The sequence below is a fragment of the Pinus tabuliformis genome, chromosome 5_2, assembly GCF_031772625.1.
Source record: "Pinus tabuliformis cultivar Carrire ecotype Pingquan chromosome 5_2, CPIR1, whole genome shotgun sequence".
Lineage (NCBI taxonomy): Eukaryota > Viridiplantae > Streptophyta > Pinopsida > Pinales > Pinaceae > Pinus > Pinus tabuliformis.
This window is the reverse complement of record NC_142306.1, coordinates 1,071,381,560-1,071,398,862: the sequence shown is the minus strand read 5'-3', so window position 1 is coordinate 1,071,398,862 and position 17,303 is coordinate 1,071,381,560. Positions and strand designations below refer to the sequence as shown.

Below are 17,303 nucleotides of genomic sequence, written 5' to 3'. Positions count from 1 at the left end.
TGTAGTGTTCTCTTCTTGTGATCTTGCAGAAACCTCTTGAAGCTGGGCGAGCGAGAAGGCAAGTAGCTGGGAACTCTCAAAGAGAAGGGAAACTGGATCGAGGGACAAACGGAAGACACCAATTAGTCCATCTATCTCTCTTCATTCTTAATTCATAAAGGAAGAATACTAGAATAGCTGTCTCTGTTTGTTGATAAGGCACTGTCACACCTTAGGTGGATAGGATTGTCTTGCATAGGAATTTTTCCCCACAACAAATTGGCGACTCTGCTGGGGAATTTCTGCTTATTCATTTTATTTGTGCCTCTATCATTGTTTGTTTCATAGACTCAACAGCAACAATCGAACTGCATCTGCTATTCTCAGATGCAAAGTAGACAGCTGCTGCTTTGATCCAATCATTGGATTTGTCTATGATCTGAACAATGGACTCACAAATGATTTGATGATCCTTGATCTGAACAATGGACTCACAAATGATTTGATGATCCTTTGTGATAGATCTTAGTCCTCCCTCAAAGCATCCCTTTGATTATACCTTGCTTGTTGCTTTGATTTGGCCTGGAACCGTAGATTAATCAGCAAACTGTGACCCAGAACCCAGAGAAGAACTCTCGTTTCTGCTTCAGCGTAGACTCTGTGAAGAGGTTCTGCATTTCAACGCAGGTCCCGTGAAGGCTACCTACGCTGAATGTCAAAACCTCTGTGTTAGGAGTGCGCTGATCAGTATTTGCCTTGTGCAGCTGGGGTTCTCTACTCTGTTTTGCCTTGTTTTGATCTCTGATTTCTACAGCCTGTAACCAGCATAGGTACCTGTCTGATAACTCCTTTTCTCTGCTTTAATTCCGCCTCCTTTTGTACAAAAGACTGTGAGTGTTTTTATGTGTTTGTGGCGTCATTTACAGTTTTCCTTTGCAAGAGTGAAATAGTCGACCTGTAGCCCTTGATTCAGATCTGTTGATTTTGATCTTAGGGGAGAGTTCATTGGCTGATTGACAGTTGATTATACGTTTACTTTTGCCTTTGGTTTGAGTTTGTCTCTTTTAAGTGTCGAAACAAGTGTTCATTTCGAAAGTTGTAAAGTGTTGTATTCTCTTCTACCCTTTCTGATTTCGAAAAAGTAAACTCGTTTGTATTTGTCATTTAAAAGCAAATTCAAAGTTGTACAAAAAGCTTTCTTTTTAGGCATCAATATTAAGAGAGCGGAAAACAAACACCTGCATTGTGCATTTGCATCTTGATAGTTTGCATGTTTGATTTAGGAAAAGTGCATTAGAGTGTGCTGATTACTCTTTGAGAAAAGATGGTGCCTTTCTTTTCCCTTTGTAGCTAGGATTTTCATAAGTTGAAAAGATATAAAGCTTGCTTATCATCTTTAGACTGCATTTAGGAATTGTATCATACATCTCGTGGTGAACCTCAAAAGGCAAACTTCTAAAAAGATCAACCTAAAATAAATTGAATGAACTTAACAACGCTTTGTAACTTAACGCACAACATAGAGGTCTAGGTTAGAGACGTGTTCCGACGTCGTAAAGCCTGGTGACTGTCGATCTCGCTGATGGTGGGTGATTCCTCCTGAGGGACGATAGCGCCAGTACGGATTGTGCTCCCACGTACCGTCGAGTATATATTGGGAGACCCCTATAGGCATAAAACCTTTATCCTTAGGAAGCCGTGTCGGCCGCCCTATTGATCGCAATGCACTGAGCACAGCATTCAGGAAGATTGACCGCCCGTACCTTAAAAAGTATTCTGCGGTTTTGCGAAAAGTTTGGCACACCCTCTACCTAGAACTTCAAAGCAGTTCCTTTTGGCCTTTTTCAGACTCTATAACGGAAAAAGTCCATCCAAGCATTTGTCACTTCGGGCTTGTTAAAACATCGAAGGAGACTAGAGTCATCTTTAGCTTTTTCTCGACTCTTTAAAATTGAAAAAGCAAGTTGTGTCTAAAGCGTCGTTAAAATTTATTTTAAAGGGAATAATCATCACCATTCCCTCATTGATCTTCGAAGTTAGTCTCTTTTCATCGTAAGTTCTTGTAGAATCGCTAAAAAATCTTTTGGATAGACTAAATATGTCTGAACAACCGTCGACATCCAGGACTATGTCATCCGACGCAGCAGCGGCAGAGCCTCCTGCTGCTACTCCAACGATGTTCGCTGGTATACCATCTGTCCCGGAAAATTGTCAACAACAAGCTGGAGTCCAACCAGAGACTGTTTCGATGACATGGTTAGTTCCTATTTCTTCATCCGGATTATCATCTGGTATTTCTTATGTTGAAACTCAACAAATTGATCCAATGTGTCTTCAAAGGCCAATCTACCCTTTAAGTACTGGATTGCCACCATATGGAGGGCAGTATGCCTTTTCATTGTTCCTTCCCGGAGAACAACCATATGGGAGTTTACAACAAATTTCAGGTCAAACTGGAATTACATCCAGCGGTTGGGTACCAATACTGCCTCAGCAACCAAGGGTTGTATATTCAATGCAACCAGTCCACCCTGTGTCGAATATTCCCACTATACCTGCTATGGTGACTGCGTCGCAAGTACAAGCGCTACCTGTTGTATGTCAACCCCAACAGCCTCAGGTTGCAATACAACAGCCTCTTGTCTCAATGACTCAATCACAACCTCAGGTTAGTGCCTCCTTATCTGGAGCGACTCAGGATCAAACAAGTACTGTGACTCCTCATCTTGGTCAATCATCCAGTATTGGTCAACAACAAATGGTTCAACAACCAGAGCTGGTTCAAACTCAACAACCCCCATTCCAGCAATCATATCAAGGACCTGAGCAACAAGTCTTTGTAAGTAATGGGCAATCGCATTTCCAAAGCAGTTATCAACAACCATATTATAGTGGTTATGCCCATCAACCTTGTCAAAGTTGCCAACATCAAATACATTATGCTGGTATGCAAAGACCCATTGCTCAGGCGATTCCATCTTATCCTGGGTATGCTTCGCCTAACCTAAATCAACAGTTGCCCTTTGTAGCAACTCTAGAATTACCAGATCTAAACCGGCTGACGAATGATCCAATTGCTTATGCCCCTTGGTGGCCAGCGATTCCGCATAAACTTCCGTCAGATATTCCTAAATTTAATGGAAATCCAGGTGAAGACCCATCGAATCACGTGATGACATTTCATCTATGGTGTTCATCAAACACCCTAAACGATGATTCGATAAGGCTTCGCCTTTTTCAGAGGACGTTAACGGGCCCAGTGTCAAAATGGTATATTGAATTGCCTAGAGCTTCGTTCGACAATTTCAGCACCTTAGCCACGACTTTCTTAACCCATTTTCAATTACCGATAAGGTATGAAACGGGAATGGAAATCTTAACCAACTTCAAACAGACAACGACCACTCATATATCTGATCATATACATGAGTGGCGACGTTGCCGTAGGATGGTAAAAACGTACGTTCCCGATCAGCTATTAGCTGAATGGTTTATCAAGTCGTTACTTCCTGCCATAACGGAAGATGTGGCAAAGGGGGGAGTCGTAACGGAAGAGCAAGTTATCGCTCATGCACAATATCTGGACTTGGTCTATACTCAGTCTGGCACGCTCTACGACAAAATACCTGACGCCCCTAGACCGGAATTCTCAATTCCTCCTCCTCCTAAATCAAACAATGACTCTCATGCCATCGATGGCGTGATTGGCGCGACAGACACGAAATCGACAAAGGCTACATCTAAAAAGGCCCGTAAGATTTCCAGTCAAAATGCAAATGAGGAACTTCTTGCCTCAGAAGTAAATGCTGTGTCGACTGACAAGGGCAAACAACTGAAGCAACCAGGGGGCAAGAAGAAAAATAAAGGAAAAAAAAGGAAACCCCCTACGGGGTGTCATATATGCGATGAGGATCGTTGGACGAGAGATTGTCCACATATAGCTGAAGTTAAGAAACTCTTTAAGAGTTCAAAAACCTCAGCAGTATTGACTGATCCGTTTCCAAACCCGGGAACCAAACTGGTTGCTAATCAAAATACTTCCCGATCCCAAGTGCTTATGTTGTCTGTCTCAAAGTAGCAAAATGATGCTTTGACAAGGAATAAATATTACAGGATTCCACAGCTGTCGAATAACAAGGCTAATGAACAACCTAGTAGTTCGACGACAACTTTGACCAAAGTTGTGCCACCCATCATTCCTGAACCAATGATAAAGTCGCCAAAAGGAGTAGTACACAAATCAACATTTAATCCTCGTGCCAAAGTAGCACAAAATTATAATATAGTAGAGGACCTGGCCAAATCGTCATCCGCTATGTCGACACTTGAGGTACCGCAAAATTGCCCCTCCAAAGAGCAAGCTTTATTATCAGCAATAGGTGAGATTGGCCCAATGGATTCCAATCTTGTGGCCTTTGATCATAAAGGATATGACCCTCAGTTACCAGCTCAACTAGATTTCCTTATTCAAGTGAAAGCCCTCAACAAAACTGTTCATCGAACAATTATTGATGAGGGGGCATCTACGTGTATTATGTCGATGAGTTGCTGGAAAAATTTAGGCTCACCACCCTTGTTGAGATCGTCAACGACGTTAAAATCATTTGATGGATGGACATATACCCCATATGGTATTCTAAATAACTTGAAAGTTGAACTAGGAGGGAAAACATCAGAAATTGATGTTGAAGTAATCGACGGAAACCTTGATTACAACATCCTATTGGGAAGACCCTGGATATATGCCATGGCCGTAGTTGTGTCGACCTACTTCAGGAAGATTGCATTTCCCTTCCAAGGAGGAATTACAATCGTTGACCAACAAAAATTTCTCACCAACAACTCACAAGTTACAGGAAGCATTCCAATGATCCATGGAAGCAATCATTCGCTCCAAAATATCGGAGTAGGTCTCCTAAAAGACCCTGCCTTAATGGGTACTTTTGCCCTACTGCCTCCGAGTAATCTGGCGGAAGTGGCCTCAGTGGAATATGAAACCTTCTATATCTAATGGACTTGGGTTTCGAGGACGGTTCTTATCTTATGTCAACCTCGTTAAAAAATGAAACAAGGAGTCATGAGGATAGTTCTTTTACTGTGTCAACCTCATTAAAAAATGAAACAATCCCCTTTCCAAATCTCAAAGGTAAACCTTCATTCCAACCACCGAGTTGAATGCAATGAAGCTTGGGGGGCATGCACCTCGATTTGCGTTGTTATGCTGGGGGCATGCAAACTTATCATGAGCAGTGTTACCACAGGGTTCAAGCTCGTTAAAAAATAAACCCGTATCGAGCAGTTTTAGCACACAGTTCATGCTCGTTAAAAAATAAACATAAGATCCGAGCAGTTTTATCGTATAGTTCATGCTCGTTAAAAAATGAACTATCCCGGTAAATAACCACAGTGAATGTAATATCATCAGCCATTAAAGCCTTGGTCGTGTTTGCACCGTCACCTCCACTTTTCATTGGCCGATCGTTCACCTCCATATGTTTGTTTACCCATTTTGAGGAACAGCTGCGAAGAGTGATTTCACTAGCCATCCTTGTGACATTGCCGTGATTGGAAAATTCCAACCTGTACCTGGAATCAGCTGCTAACCTGTTTCATCACTCGTTCCTCAAAAGACGAGTCTTCTTTAAGCTCTTTTCATCTGACTCGTAAAATATGAAAAGATTGCCGAGTCCTTGGCCTTCCAGCTCGTTAAAGGGACAGGAAGTGCTATCCCTCCTCTAGATTTTAATCTTTTTGGACCTGAGGGATTATTGCACAAAAAGATTGAGCGCTTGTTTTATTCGGCTCGTTAAAACTATCGAAAACTCATCCCTTCTGTATTGTTTTATACTTTTTCGGACCTAAGGGATTAGATGACGAAAAAGGACTTTTGGAGTTAACTTTATGTATCTTTTCAGACTCTCTAAAAATGAAAAGAACCGAGTTATCTTTGTCGTTAGACTCGTTAAAATCATTAAATAGCGACAAACTTGTCTTTAGACGAGAACGAGTTTCACTATCGCTAGGCTCGTTAAAACATAGCGATGGGCTTGCCCAAAGGGCAGGTTATAGAACAAGCATATGTTATCCTCCTCAAGCTTGATAAAAATAAAGAGGTACTGGTCAGCAATGACTGGGGAAAAATTGGGAGAAACTCAAGAAAACTTTGATGGTAGCAAGTCGCTCTTGAACATGACACTTTTCCTCCGTACCACAATCGGGTTGGGTTGTTTCATTCACCGGTCACATCACCATGGTCTCGCCATACCATCCATATTTGGGGTAATGCTACCGATCCATCGCATCAGTGTCGCCATATGTTCAAGAGAAGTCGTTCAGAAAAGTCAACCGTGTCCCATCCACTGCCGTACATTATCCTTCATCCTTTCATGACCGCCACCCTGAATCATATGTCACAGATCGTTTTCACCTCCATCAAAATCATTAGCTCCGTTCCGTGTCATTGATGTGGGATTCATTAAGGCCCTCCTTTGACGGATCACTTCTTGTCGACATCAGCTCATTATCCAAGAAGTTGATCTAGGAACAACCCCTTCAGTACTTTGAAGCTTGCATGCCTCAATGGCAAGTTTCTCACTTCCGGCGACAGGTATACGTCAATGACCTTCGACCGAAAGATTTTGTGTGGTGTTCGACGCCAAGTCCTTTATTCACACCACGTAAATTGTACTGCAGTACCTTGAGGGTCATTATCAATATCGGTGATTCCTCTCGCGCTTGTTAACGGTTTACCTCATTGACCGGTAATCAAGCGATGTCCATCCATGTTCGACTTCAGAACATTTCTCACATGGATCGACTTGTACTTAGAGTGAAGATCGAACGAGTTTGAAGACCCCGGATCTAGTTTCATCCATCCGGGCTTCGATATATATTCAGAAAGATAAAGACATTGACATGTACATCATTGCAGTAGATAATCATCCTACCCAAAGGATGATAATTTCATCAAAATTATCAGTCTACCATCAGATGATTGTCTGTTCTATGTACAGAAAAATGAATTTATAAAGCTGAGCATGGGAATGCCCGCCTCAGCTAGATCATGAAAGCAGTATGAAAAATAATGTATTGTATTGTATCTTATTACAGGTCTCCTCCCAGCATCGGATGAACTTCGGATCCTCCTGATAAAGCATTTCACCCGATAAACAGCCTCATACTTTAGGGGGCAACTGTTATAGACATTTTTGTGCCTTACATCATTGAGCATGAAATGTCCATAATCTAAGGGATCCAAAGTCCCTAAACATGTTGTTCCTACCCCTAGAGGAACAAGGTTAACAAACCACAGCAATTCACAGAAGTTCTCCACCAGAAACTGCTAAAAAACAAGCCAATTCAGGATCAATTCAGTGGCTCCACTAGCTGTCTGTGCTGAAATGCAAAGTCAACACTGGCTACCTGCACTGCAATGCAGGTAGAAGCACTACCAGGGTGCGCTGAGCGAGAGTTGACAAATGGCAAGTTCATTCTAAGAGGTGTCAAGACCCAGGAAGCTTCCAGAATCTTCCTCAATGACACTTGCCTCAATGAATTCGACAGGTGATGAGTAAGAGGTTCCCAATCTCCAAGTGGAAGCAAGAACCTCCAAGTGGAATCAAGAACTGACAGAGGGAGAGGACACTAGTCAGATCTCAAGCTGACTCATCCTCTCTCCAAACATCTATATATGGATCTCTCCTCCATGAGATCTAGAGGCTGGAATTTTGTTATTGCAAAGAATTGCTGTTGGTTTGAGATTGGAATCATTGGGTGCTTGATGCTTTGAAGGAGGTGAAGATAGGAATTCCATTTGCTGGGAAGGAGATGCTGGATTGGAGCCCTCTGGGTTGTATCTCTTCCTGAACCTTGTTATTCATCAATAAAGCTATCTTGGTTTCTCCTATATACTGATGTATCTTTGATGTATGATCACATTAGTATGTTTAGTTTATTTCTAATCCTGAACTAGTTATGAATATGAATCTATGTCTTTGTGTAGTGTTCTCTTCTTGTGATCTTGCAGAAACCTCTTGAAGCTAGGCGAGCGAGAAGGCAAGTAGCTGGGAACTCTCAAAGAGAAGGGAAACTGGATCGAGGGACAAACGGAAGACACCGGTTAGTCCATCTATCTCTCTTCATTCTTAATTCATAAAGGAAGAATACTAGAATAGTTGTCTCTATTTGTTGCTAAGGCACTGTCACACCTTAGGTGGATAGGATCGTCCTGCATAGGCATTTTTCCCCAAAAAAATAGTTGAAGTTGAAATTGACCATACCACGAGAAGTTTGGGAACAAAAGGGTGCAGCGGTAAAAGAATCCATGGCTCAACTAGATGTCATAGTTCAAGGTTGTGACCAACTCTTCATTTAGGCAATGGGCCTATGGGATACACTACAGGAGGATCCTAAGCTGCAACAATTGAACACAACAATTAGGGAAGCGCAACAACAACATGATGAGATCAGTATGACAACACGAACATTGGCACCTGTCCAGCGCTTCGTGCTTGCAGGAAAGCAAGGCGAAATTGATGCAGATCCAAGGGTTGTAGAAAAAAATCCTTGCTCAGATCTTGGCTTGAGCCTTGGATAGAGGAAACCTGCCAATTTTCACAAAACATTCATGAGAAGTTGAAGGCCATGCATTAGACATAGAGGACTACGCAACTTGTAGTAGAGGGGCCAACCACAGAGAAACTAGTCTAGGAGGTACAACAAGCAGCAGAACAGAGTACCATAGAGCTTCAGGCATTGACCAAGGCATTCGGTGAACTCCACCAAAAAGTGGAACAGCCAGCTCGGTGACTCGAGGGAGAGTCACGATCTTTGTGTTGGGGGCCTGTCAGGATGGGGTCCCCAGGGGTAGAATTTAATTAAACTTAGGCATTTTTGTAAAGAATTTTGTAAAAGATGTAAAGTCTCCGCAAAATTTGGCCGGAGAGTGTGTAGATAGATGGAGTCAAGGGGGCCTTAGCCCCTTATTTTTGGTCGGTTTTGAAGACCCACCCATGAGCCAAGGGCCATGGTATTGTATTAGGAAAGCTATAAATAATTGAGTCTTAGTGAGTCTTAGAGGTAAGTTTAGATAGAAAATTGGGTACGTTGAAGAGTTTTTGTTGTCTTGGGCAAGAGCTAAGGCAAGAAGGCTCTACTTCCTGCACTTAGGTAGAGAAGGGAAGCTTTCGGCAGCTGAGTGTGCAGGAGGCTTGGGTAGAGTCTGCAGCTGAGTGCGCGGACCCATGTAGCTATGTGTGCAGGGTAAGAAGAGTCTGTAATCAGTGAATTGAAGATCAATAAAGATAGTCTTTCGAAGAATTACTGAGTATTTCCGTTTGTATATGTTTATGTTATATGTTGTCAATGAATGACATGTTTTATGAAATAATGATTGAATGCTACGAGAATGTCTTGAATCTATCTTAATAATGTATGAAATGAATGCTTTGCCACTTACATGAAGTCTCAAGCCATTTCTCTTATGTTTTCTAATGAATTAAGTAGATCTACGCGAACTCCGATCTAGGGTTGCTCGTTGATGCACGAAAGTAGATAAATCAATTGTTTAAGGTTCGCAAGAACTAATCGTGGACCTTCAAGAGGGTCTGAAGGACACTTTAACTTAGTTACAGTAATGAGCCCCAAAATTCTATCGATCTGTGCAGAGTCAGGTCCAAGGTGTTGGAAGACATCACACTAGTCTTTGGATGCATAAACTTGGTTCTTGAATTCCCCAATATTTCTTTAGGTGAGATTGCATCCTACGCTACGCGAGTTATTGCTGAAATGGCCAACAATGTAGGGTTTTGTTGGTTGGCACAACTAACTCTGAACCTGGGTCAGGAACCCCTAAGCCAACAATCTTGGTAGGATTTTCACATATACTTTGATAGGTCAAGCAAAATACTGGTGTCTTTCACTTCCAGTTGCCTCAATACATAGCTGGGATGAGTTTGCAGTGACGTTCCTTCAGGATTTTCAATGATACAACTAAAAAAAGGTGTGAAAGCAACTACTTGAATTGCATAGGACAAAAGGTGAGCCCTTGGATCAATTTTCAGTTAAATTTAAATTGACATTTGTTAACACGATCGGAGGGCCAACTTATCTTCTTGCTGAATAGCCCAGAAGCTTAAGCCCCTTGTTGGCCATACAGAATCCTTTGTCAAGGACTTTGCATCGTTTGTTAATGAGTTAAAGAGCTTCAAGCTTGATCCAGATGACAAGCTTATGAGCTTCGATGTGGTCTCTCTCTACACTAATATCCCTATCAACAAGGCCATCGAAGTCATCAAGCGCATCACAGATCCTGATACGGCTTATTTAGTTGGTATTTGTCTTACTTCCTACTTTCTTTTCATTTGATGTTGAATTCTATGAGAAAACTTGCTATGTTGCCATGGGTTCCCCCCTCTCCCCTGTGGTAGCTAATTTATTCATGGAGGATTTTGAATCAAAGGCCTTAGCCTCTTCTCGTCTTCTGCCTAAGTTGTGGAAGAGGTTTGTGGATGACACTTTTGTCATCTGGTCCCATGGTAAAGAAAAGTTGGAACTAATTTTCCTCCATCTTAACAATAAATCTAGTTCTATAAAGTTCACCATGGAATTTGAATGTAATGGTAGTCTTCCCTTCCTTGTCGTCCTCCTCTCAAGGAATGATAATGGCTCTTTCTCTCATCAGGTATATCGTAAGAAAACTCATACGGAACAATATCTTCATGCTAATTCTCATTATTTCCCAACTCATAAGCTTGGTGTTCTCAACACCTTAGCGACTAGAGCTTTAAGAGTTTCTAATGAGAACCATCTCAAGGAAGAGAAAGCACATCTCCTAAGTGTTTTCTTTAATAATGGGTATAGTAGACACTAATGTACTAAGGCTTTCCTCAGAGCTGAAAAAGGTCCTAGTGCTAAGAAAGATACCAAGGATCGATTTTCTGGTATTCATCTTCCTTTTATCCAAGGGACCACTGACAAGATTGCAAGGATCCTAAGGAAGCATAATGTGGATTCAACCTTTCGGCCTTTAAATACCATACAGAGCTCCCTTAGATCTGTAAAAGACCCAGTGGACCCCAAGAATATGAAGGGTGTTTACGTTATCCCATACTATTGTGGGATTCCCTACATTGGTGAGACTAGTCGCTCAATTAATCAAAGGATTTGTGAGCATGCTGTTGACATCAAGCATGGCAGGACCCACTCCTCTGCGTTGACAGAGCATGCAGATAAATTTAAGCATCACATCTGCATTGAGGAGGCCCAAGTCGTTGCTAAGGTTAGTCATTTTCATCATTGTAAATTGAGGGAGGCCCTAGAAATTGAAAAAAGACCCATTAATTTGAATAGAGATGATGGTTGGAATATCAGTAGAAGTTGGGTCCCTGTTTTGTCCTCCTAGTTTTGTTTTGTTTTGTTTAATGTAGGTATTGGCATCCTTTTTATAGTATTTGTTGTTGATTTATTCTTCATTAGAGTTTTTCCTTCATGGATTTTATGTATTTTATCATCCTATTCATTCATAACTCCTTTTAGTATTTTTGTTATTTGTTTAATGGGCCTAAGTCCCATATTTTATTATTGACCCCATTTTATTTATTGAATATTTTTCTTTGGATATATATATATATGTTTATGTTTTTATATATATATATATATATATATATATATATATATATATTTATATATTTATATATTTATTTATTTATTTATTTTGCCTTGTGTATATTTATGTTTTATTCTATTTATTTTTCCATTAATTATTTTTAATTTAATTTATTTTATTTTCATTAGTTATTTTATTTATCAAACGATCTTGTCTCGATTAGGGTCTTCACTCGTTTTTATAATTTTTGCTTTTTGACTCCCCTCCTTTGAAGTTTGACTTTGATTATTTATTTTAAAAACTAGCTGTTTAATATAGCGGTTACTTATTAATATTTGTTTTTAATAAATTAATAAACTAATATCACAATTTAATTATTATTTTTCAAAAACTAGTAATATTTGGTTTTAAGAAATTAATTTAAATATTATTTTTCAAGAACTATTAAAATTTGGTTTTAATAAATTAATTTAAATATTATTTTTCAAAAACTAGCCGTTTAATATAACCATTACCTATTAATATTCTTAATAAATTAATGAAATAATATCATTATTTAAATATTTTTTCAAAAAATAGCAGTTTAATATAGCTCTTACATATTAATATTTTAATAAACTAATATCATTATTTAAATATTATTTTTCAAGAACTAGTAATATTTGGTTTTAATAAATTGATTTAAATATTAATTTTCAAAAACTAGTCGTTTAATATAGCCATTACCTATTAATATTTTTAATAAATTAATGAAAGAATATCATTATTTAAATATTTTTTTTCAAAAACTAGCCGTTTAATATAGCCGTTACTTAATAGTATTCGTTTTTAATATATTAATAAATTAATATTATAATTTAAACATTATTGTTCAAATATAGCTGTTTCTTGAAATTATGTCTCTACATTGCTCTCTATTTAAACCTTTGCCTTGGTTTACCTCTTCATTTGGTCCTGAAGATGAACCACACTTGTTCGTTTGAAACGCGTTGGCCAAAAAATTTTCTCATGTGATTTCTACTGAAAGACTGTTTAATTCATTATGGATCACATAAGCTTGAATATAGAAATTGCATTAATGCTCTTTAAATCCAATGACTTACCTCCTAAACATCAATTAACGAGTTGGTTTAAGTATTTAATTTCTCTTCCTTGTAATTCTAATGAAGAATCAAATACCAAGGAAGACACTAATAAAGTCATTTATGACAACGAAAATATTGAACTTGGTTCTTCTTCATCTTCAAAAATTGTTTTAATTGATTCTCGATCCTTAAATGAATCTGTATTTTAAAGTGAAAAAGTTAACAGTTCAAACACTTCCTCTCACAGTCATAATGATTTCAATGGTTATAAATCAACTATGATTTCTCAATCCTACAATGATAATGTACCTTCTTGCAGTTTTAATCTTGAGGATAATAATGATTTTAAATTCATAATCACTTGTAAAAAGGAAATCTCTGTAAACAAACTTCCACTATGTTGTAACATAATTTGTAACATAGATGTATATTACAAATTACCTTTCTCTCATTCTTTTCAATTTCTTTCTTTGTTCAATTTTATTTTTGATTTTGTGCACATACTATGCTGGCATCTTGAGCAACAAAGTTCTATACTCTTGTCAAATGCATTAATTAGTACATGCAATAATCAATTTCAAAATTTCAATCATCTATTTCAATTTCTTCTTAGGTTGAGGTTCTATCTTATGATTGGATAGTTGATTTCAGATTTCCAAATGCATTCTACACGAATGATAACACTCGAGAGTACATATATACATTTTGGCCAACCATGCATTCCTTTTAGAAATCTTCATCATTGCTATCCACTCAATTCTTTTGAAAAAAAGATTTCGGATTTTTCTTTTTCTTTACAACAACCTTTCATTTGCAAATATTTAACATTTAATATTGGTTTGTTGTTTCCTCTTTCTTTGAACTCTTTTCAAACATTTGAATCACATCCTTATTTTGATGATCCTATAGACAAATGTTTGGAATAATTTCAGGGAGGGGATTTTATAAATAAGTTGCTTCTTCTACATACATTAGCATTAGATGCACATAATATATTAAATTTTATTTCTGTTGGTATATTTATGATTTTGTTATTGATGTTTGATTTACACATTCATGTAGATACTAAGATGCTTGGATGGTTACATTGGAAGCATGACTTTACTCAGTCGTAGTCTATTTTTTAGATTAGGATTAAGTGTAGTTTAGTAGTTAGTTTAAATTAAATAAGAACATGGTTTTGAACTTTGATAAATACATGGGAAAAGATGAAGATTCATCAGGTAAAGTTATGATGAAATTCTCTCAGGTACACATTTACATGTTCATTTCCATATGTTCTTAGTTTTCTAGAATTTCTTCTCTTTTAGTCATTTTTTTCTTTTTTATTTTGTGTTGTTCTTATGGCAGGTATTGGCTTGAGTTAGAAGCTAAACTTTTACCAATAAAGTAGTTGTGACAAATCTTAATGCTAAAAGGGGCAATTTTTAAAACTCATTCAGGGAGATTTCCTTTACTTTTGAGTTTTTCTTATCATCTTTCTTATTCTCTTTCGAGATATGTTTATTCAAAATTACATGTTTCAAAGCGAGATTAGATAAAGGGAATAAAATTCCTGTTAAATTCTCATATGCAAACTTTAATCACAACTCTTATTTTAGTTAGAGGATTTATTTAAATAAAAGTCTTAAATAACAAACTCACAAAGCGAGCCTGGCCTCGCTGCTCTGATCCATTCTGAGGATCGATCGCGCGTCCATCTGCTGCTGGCCATGGCCGCTTGCCCTGGCTGGGGCTCCTAATCTTGATCGGCATGGAGGCGCAAACTCCTCCACAGGGGCCTCCCTCCCCTCCTCCGCCCTCTGCCACTGAGGCATTCAAAACTTTGCTGGCCTCTTTGCCAAAGAAGAAGATCACGAAAGTTGCAAAGTTTGTGAAGAAGCTAGAGGATATCCCTGAGATCGCCCTTCTGCCAGAAGGACCGATCCAAGTAGCTCTATCTCTGGCAGATCGTGCCCTTGTTGGCCAGTTTACAGGTCTCTGGCCTTCCCCAAAAACCATAGAGAACTGGGTTGCCAGGAACTGGGCACCTTTGATTAAAGGCAAGGTAACCTCATTCTTCCTCGGGAGAGGATACTTTTTGTTCGAGTTTACTGCAAAAGAGGACAAACATCTCATCTTCCGAAATGGCCCTTACTTCATGGGGCCCCAAGGCCTGTATTTGAATACAGACTTTGATCTGACGGTGGAAGTGCCTACAGCTGTCCCGGTGTGGGTGAGACTCCCCAACCTCCCAGTACACTGTTGGAATTTGGATTCTCTGAAGCACATAGGGAATACCCTTGGCAAATTTATAGACAAGGCGAACAACAAAGATCAGTACGACTGCGCCAGAATTTGCGTGGAGGTAGATCTAGAGATCGGACTACCAGAAGCCATCAAAATAATCATAGGCCCCTGGACTCATATACATAAACTGGATTATGAGCAGCTGCTGTTTAAATGCCGAAAGTGGCACGTCTATGGACATTTCGCCAGAGATTGTTCGTCCAATGGTGTGGAAGAAAAAGGGAAGGATGAGGGATGGAACCAGGCAAAGCGCTCCAAAACCTCACACAAGAAGAATGCAAACGTGAATGCCAAAGATCCATAGTTGGGTCCTGCTCAGAAACCCCCCACGGAAAACCAAGGAAACAAGTTCGAGATCCTTGGATCGGCAATCATGATCTCTCAAGAGGTAGGAATTCCAAAGGAGGTTACTCCGTCTAAAGCCGCCCCCTCATCCAAAAGCGCAACAGAGAGATCCAAAGGGAAGATTTCAGAAGAGGAGGAGGAAACAAAAGAATCAAAGGAATCAGAGGAAGAAGGAGAAATATGAGACTCGCAATCATCTCCCAGAAGATCCACAAGAGGATGCAAGTCTACAAAGGAAAAAAGAGAGCAAGAAACCTATAAAGACAAACTTCAGGGTAGTTAGCCAACGCTCGAGAAACTACTGGCAAAAACCCCGAAGACAACGAGGAATCAAGCTCAGGGTTCCAAAGGAGCCCACTCCAAAAAAAAAAATGATGAAGATAGTCTCCTGGAATTGTAAGGGAATGGGCACCAAAGCCAAGGAAGAAGCAATGAATAGTTTAATAAGACTGGAAGCCCCAGACATCCTTCTCATCCAGGAGACTAAATTGGAGGATTCCACTTTCCTCCAAACAAGCAAAAAATTTTGGAATAAAGACGGAGCGCATGCAACCTCTGCCCGTGGAGCTTCGGGAGGACTTGGGTCGCTCTGGAATCCTAATAAGTTCTCATTAATCTTTGAGTCCCTGAATACTCATTGGATTTTTTTAAAAGTGCAGCATTTAGAATCTAAGGAAATTATTTGCCTGTTCAATGTATATGCTCCTAACAATGTAGGTGAGAAAAAAACATGCTGGGACTCCATAAAAAGCCTGGCAGATCTAGAGAATCTGGAAAATATAATCATAGCAGGAGATCTCAACCTCACCCTCCTCTCGTCAGAAAAAAGAGGAGGCAGTATCGTCAGGGATCCGGCAAGAGAATTAGTGGAAGACCTCATGCAGGATTGGGATCTGATAGACATTAAGCCGATTACTGGTAAGTTCACTTGGTCAAATAAGAGAGTTGGTTCGGGTTACATAGCGGCAAGACTTGATAGATTTTTGGTTCAAAGTTCCTTCCTACTTCTTGGATTAGAGGCTAGAATGCGCATTCTTCACAGCAGTGTTTCAGACCACAAGCCCATTAGTCTAGAGCTACTGACCCCAAGGATCTGGGGCCTATACCTTTTAGATTCAGCTCACTCTAGACCAAAGAGGCAGACTTCATGGAAAAGGTCAGAGACTGCTGGAAAGATCCAGTCAAGGGCTCCACTTTTTTTGTATGGGAGGAAAAACTTAGAAGGGTAAAATCCATGTGAAAAATTGGGCTAATACCTTGCCCGACCCTACTGCTGAAAGGAAAAAAATTCAAAGCACTCTAGAAAATCAGCATCTCCATCTAGAAGCAGCTGAAATTACTAAAGATGAATTGGAAAAGGAGACCCAGCTTCAGCAAAATTTCCACAAGGCCTATCTGGCAGAAGAAGAATACTGGAGGCTCAAGTCCAAGAGTCTTTGGCTCAAATATGGCGATAGAAACTCCTCCTTTTTCCATAAACAAGCCCAAGCCAGAAAAGGTCGCAATTCCATCTCTGAGATAAAAGAAGATAACTGCACCCTGAAGGATTTTGCCAACATCAAAAACGCAGCCTCAAAGCATTTTGAGAAGCTGTATAGGGAAGACATAGAGGCTGGTCAAAACGATATTCTGCTGGACGCTGTCCCCAGCCTTATCACTTCCAGAATGAACCAGGCACTTGAAGACAAAATCACCCAAAATGAAGTCAGGGAGGCCCTCTTCGCAATGGACCCCGATAAAGCCCCGGGACCGGATGGATTTACTCCTAGATTTCTCCAGACCTGTTGGCAGATTGTTGAGAAGGAGTTCTTCAAAATGATCTAGAAATCCCAAGAATGTCAGAAAATTGGAGGTTGCACAAATTTAGCTTTTCTCGCCCTCATCCCTAAAGAAAAAGGGGCAAACTCTTTCAACAAATTTCGCCCAATCTCCTTATGCAATATTGGGTACAAAGTGATAACTAAAGTGATAGATAACAGGTTGAAGAAAATTCTCCCCAA

The 17,303-nt window shown here is 39.5% G+C and overlaps 1 protein-coding gene across 1 annotated transcript; it reads left to right on the top strand.

The window, feature by feature from the left end:
* Window positions 1-14,422: 14,422 nt before the first annotated feature.
* LOC149162934 (uncharacterized) lies at window positions 14,423-15,262 on the top strand. Its single transcript, XM_089435314.1, has one exon. The coding sequence runs from the start codon at window positions 14,423-14,425 to the stop codon at window positions 15,260-15,262; it is 840 nt and encodes a 279-aa protein (XP_089291440.1).
* The last annotated feature ends 2,041 nt before the right edge of the window (window positions 15,263-17,303 follow it).

What these genes read in the sequence shown, in the direction of transcription:
- LOC149162934 (XM_089435314.1), top strand. Translation starts at nt 14,423, where the DNA reads ATGGAGGCGCAAACTCCTCCACAGGGGCCTCCCTCCCCTCCTCCGCCC.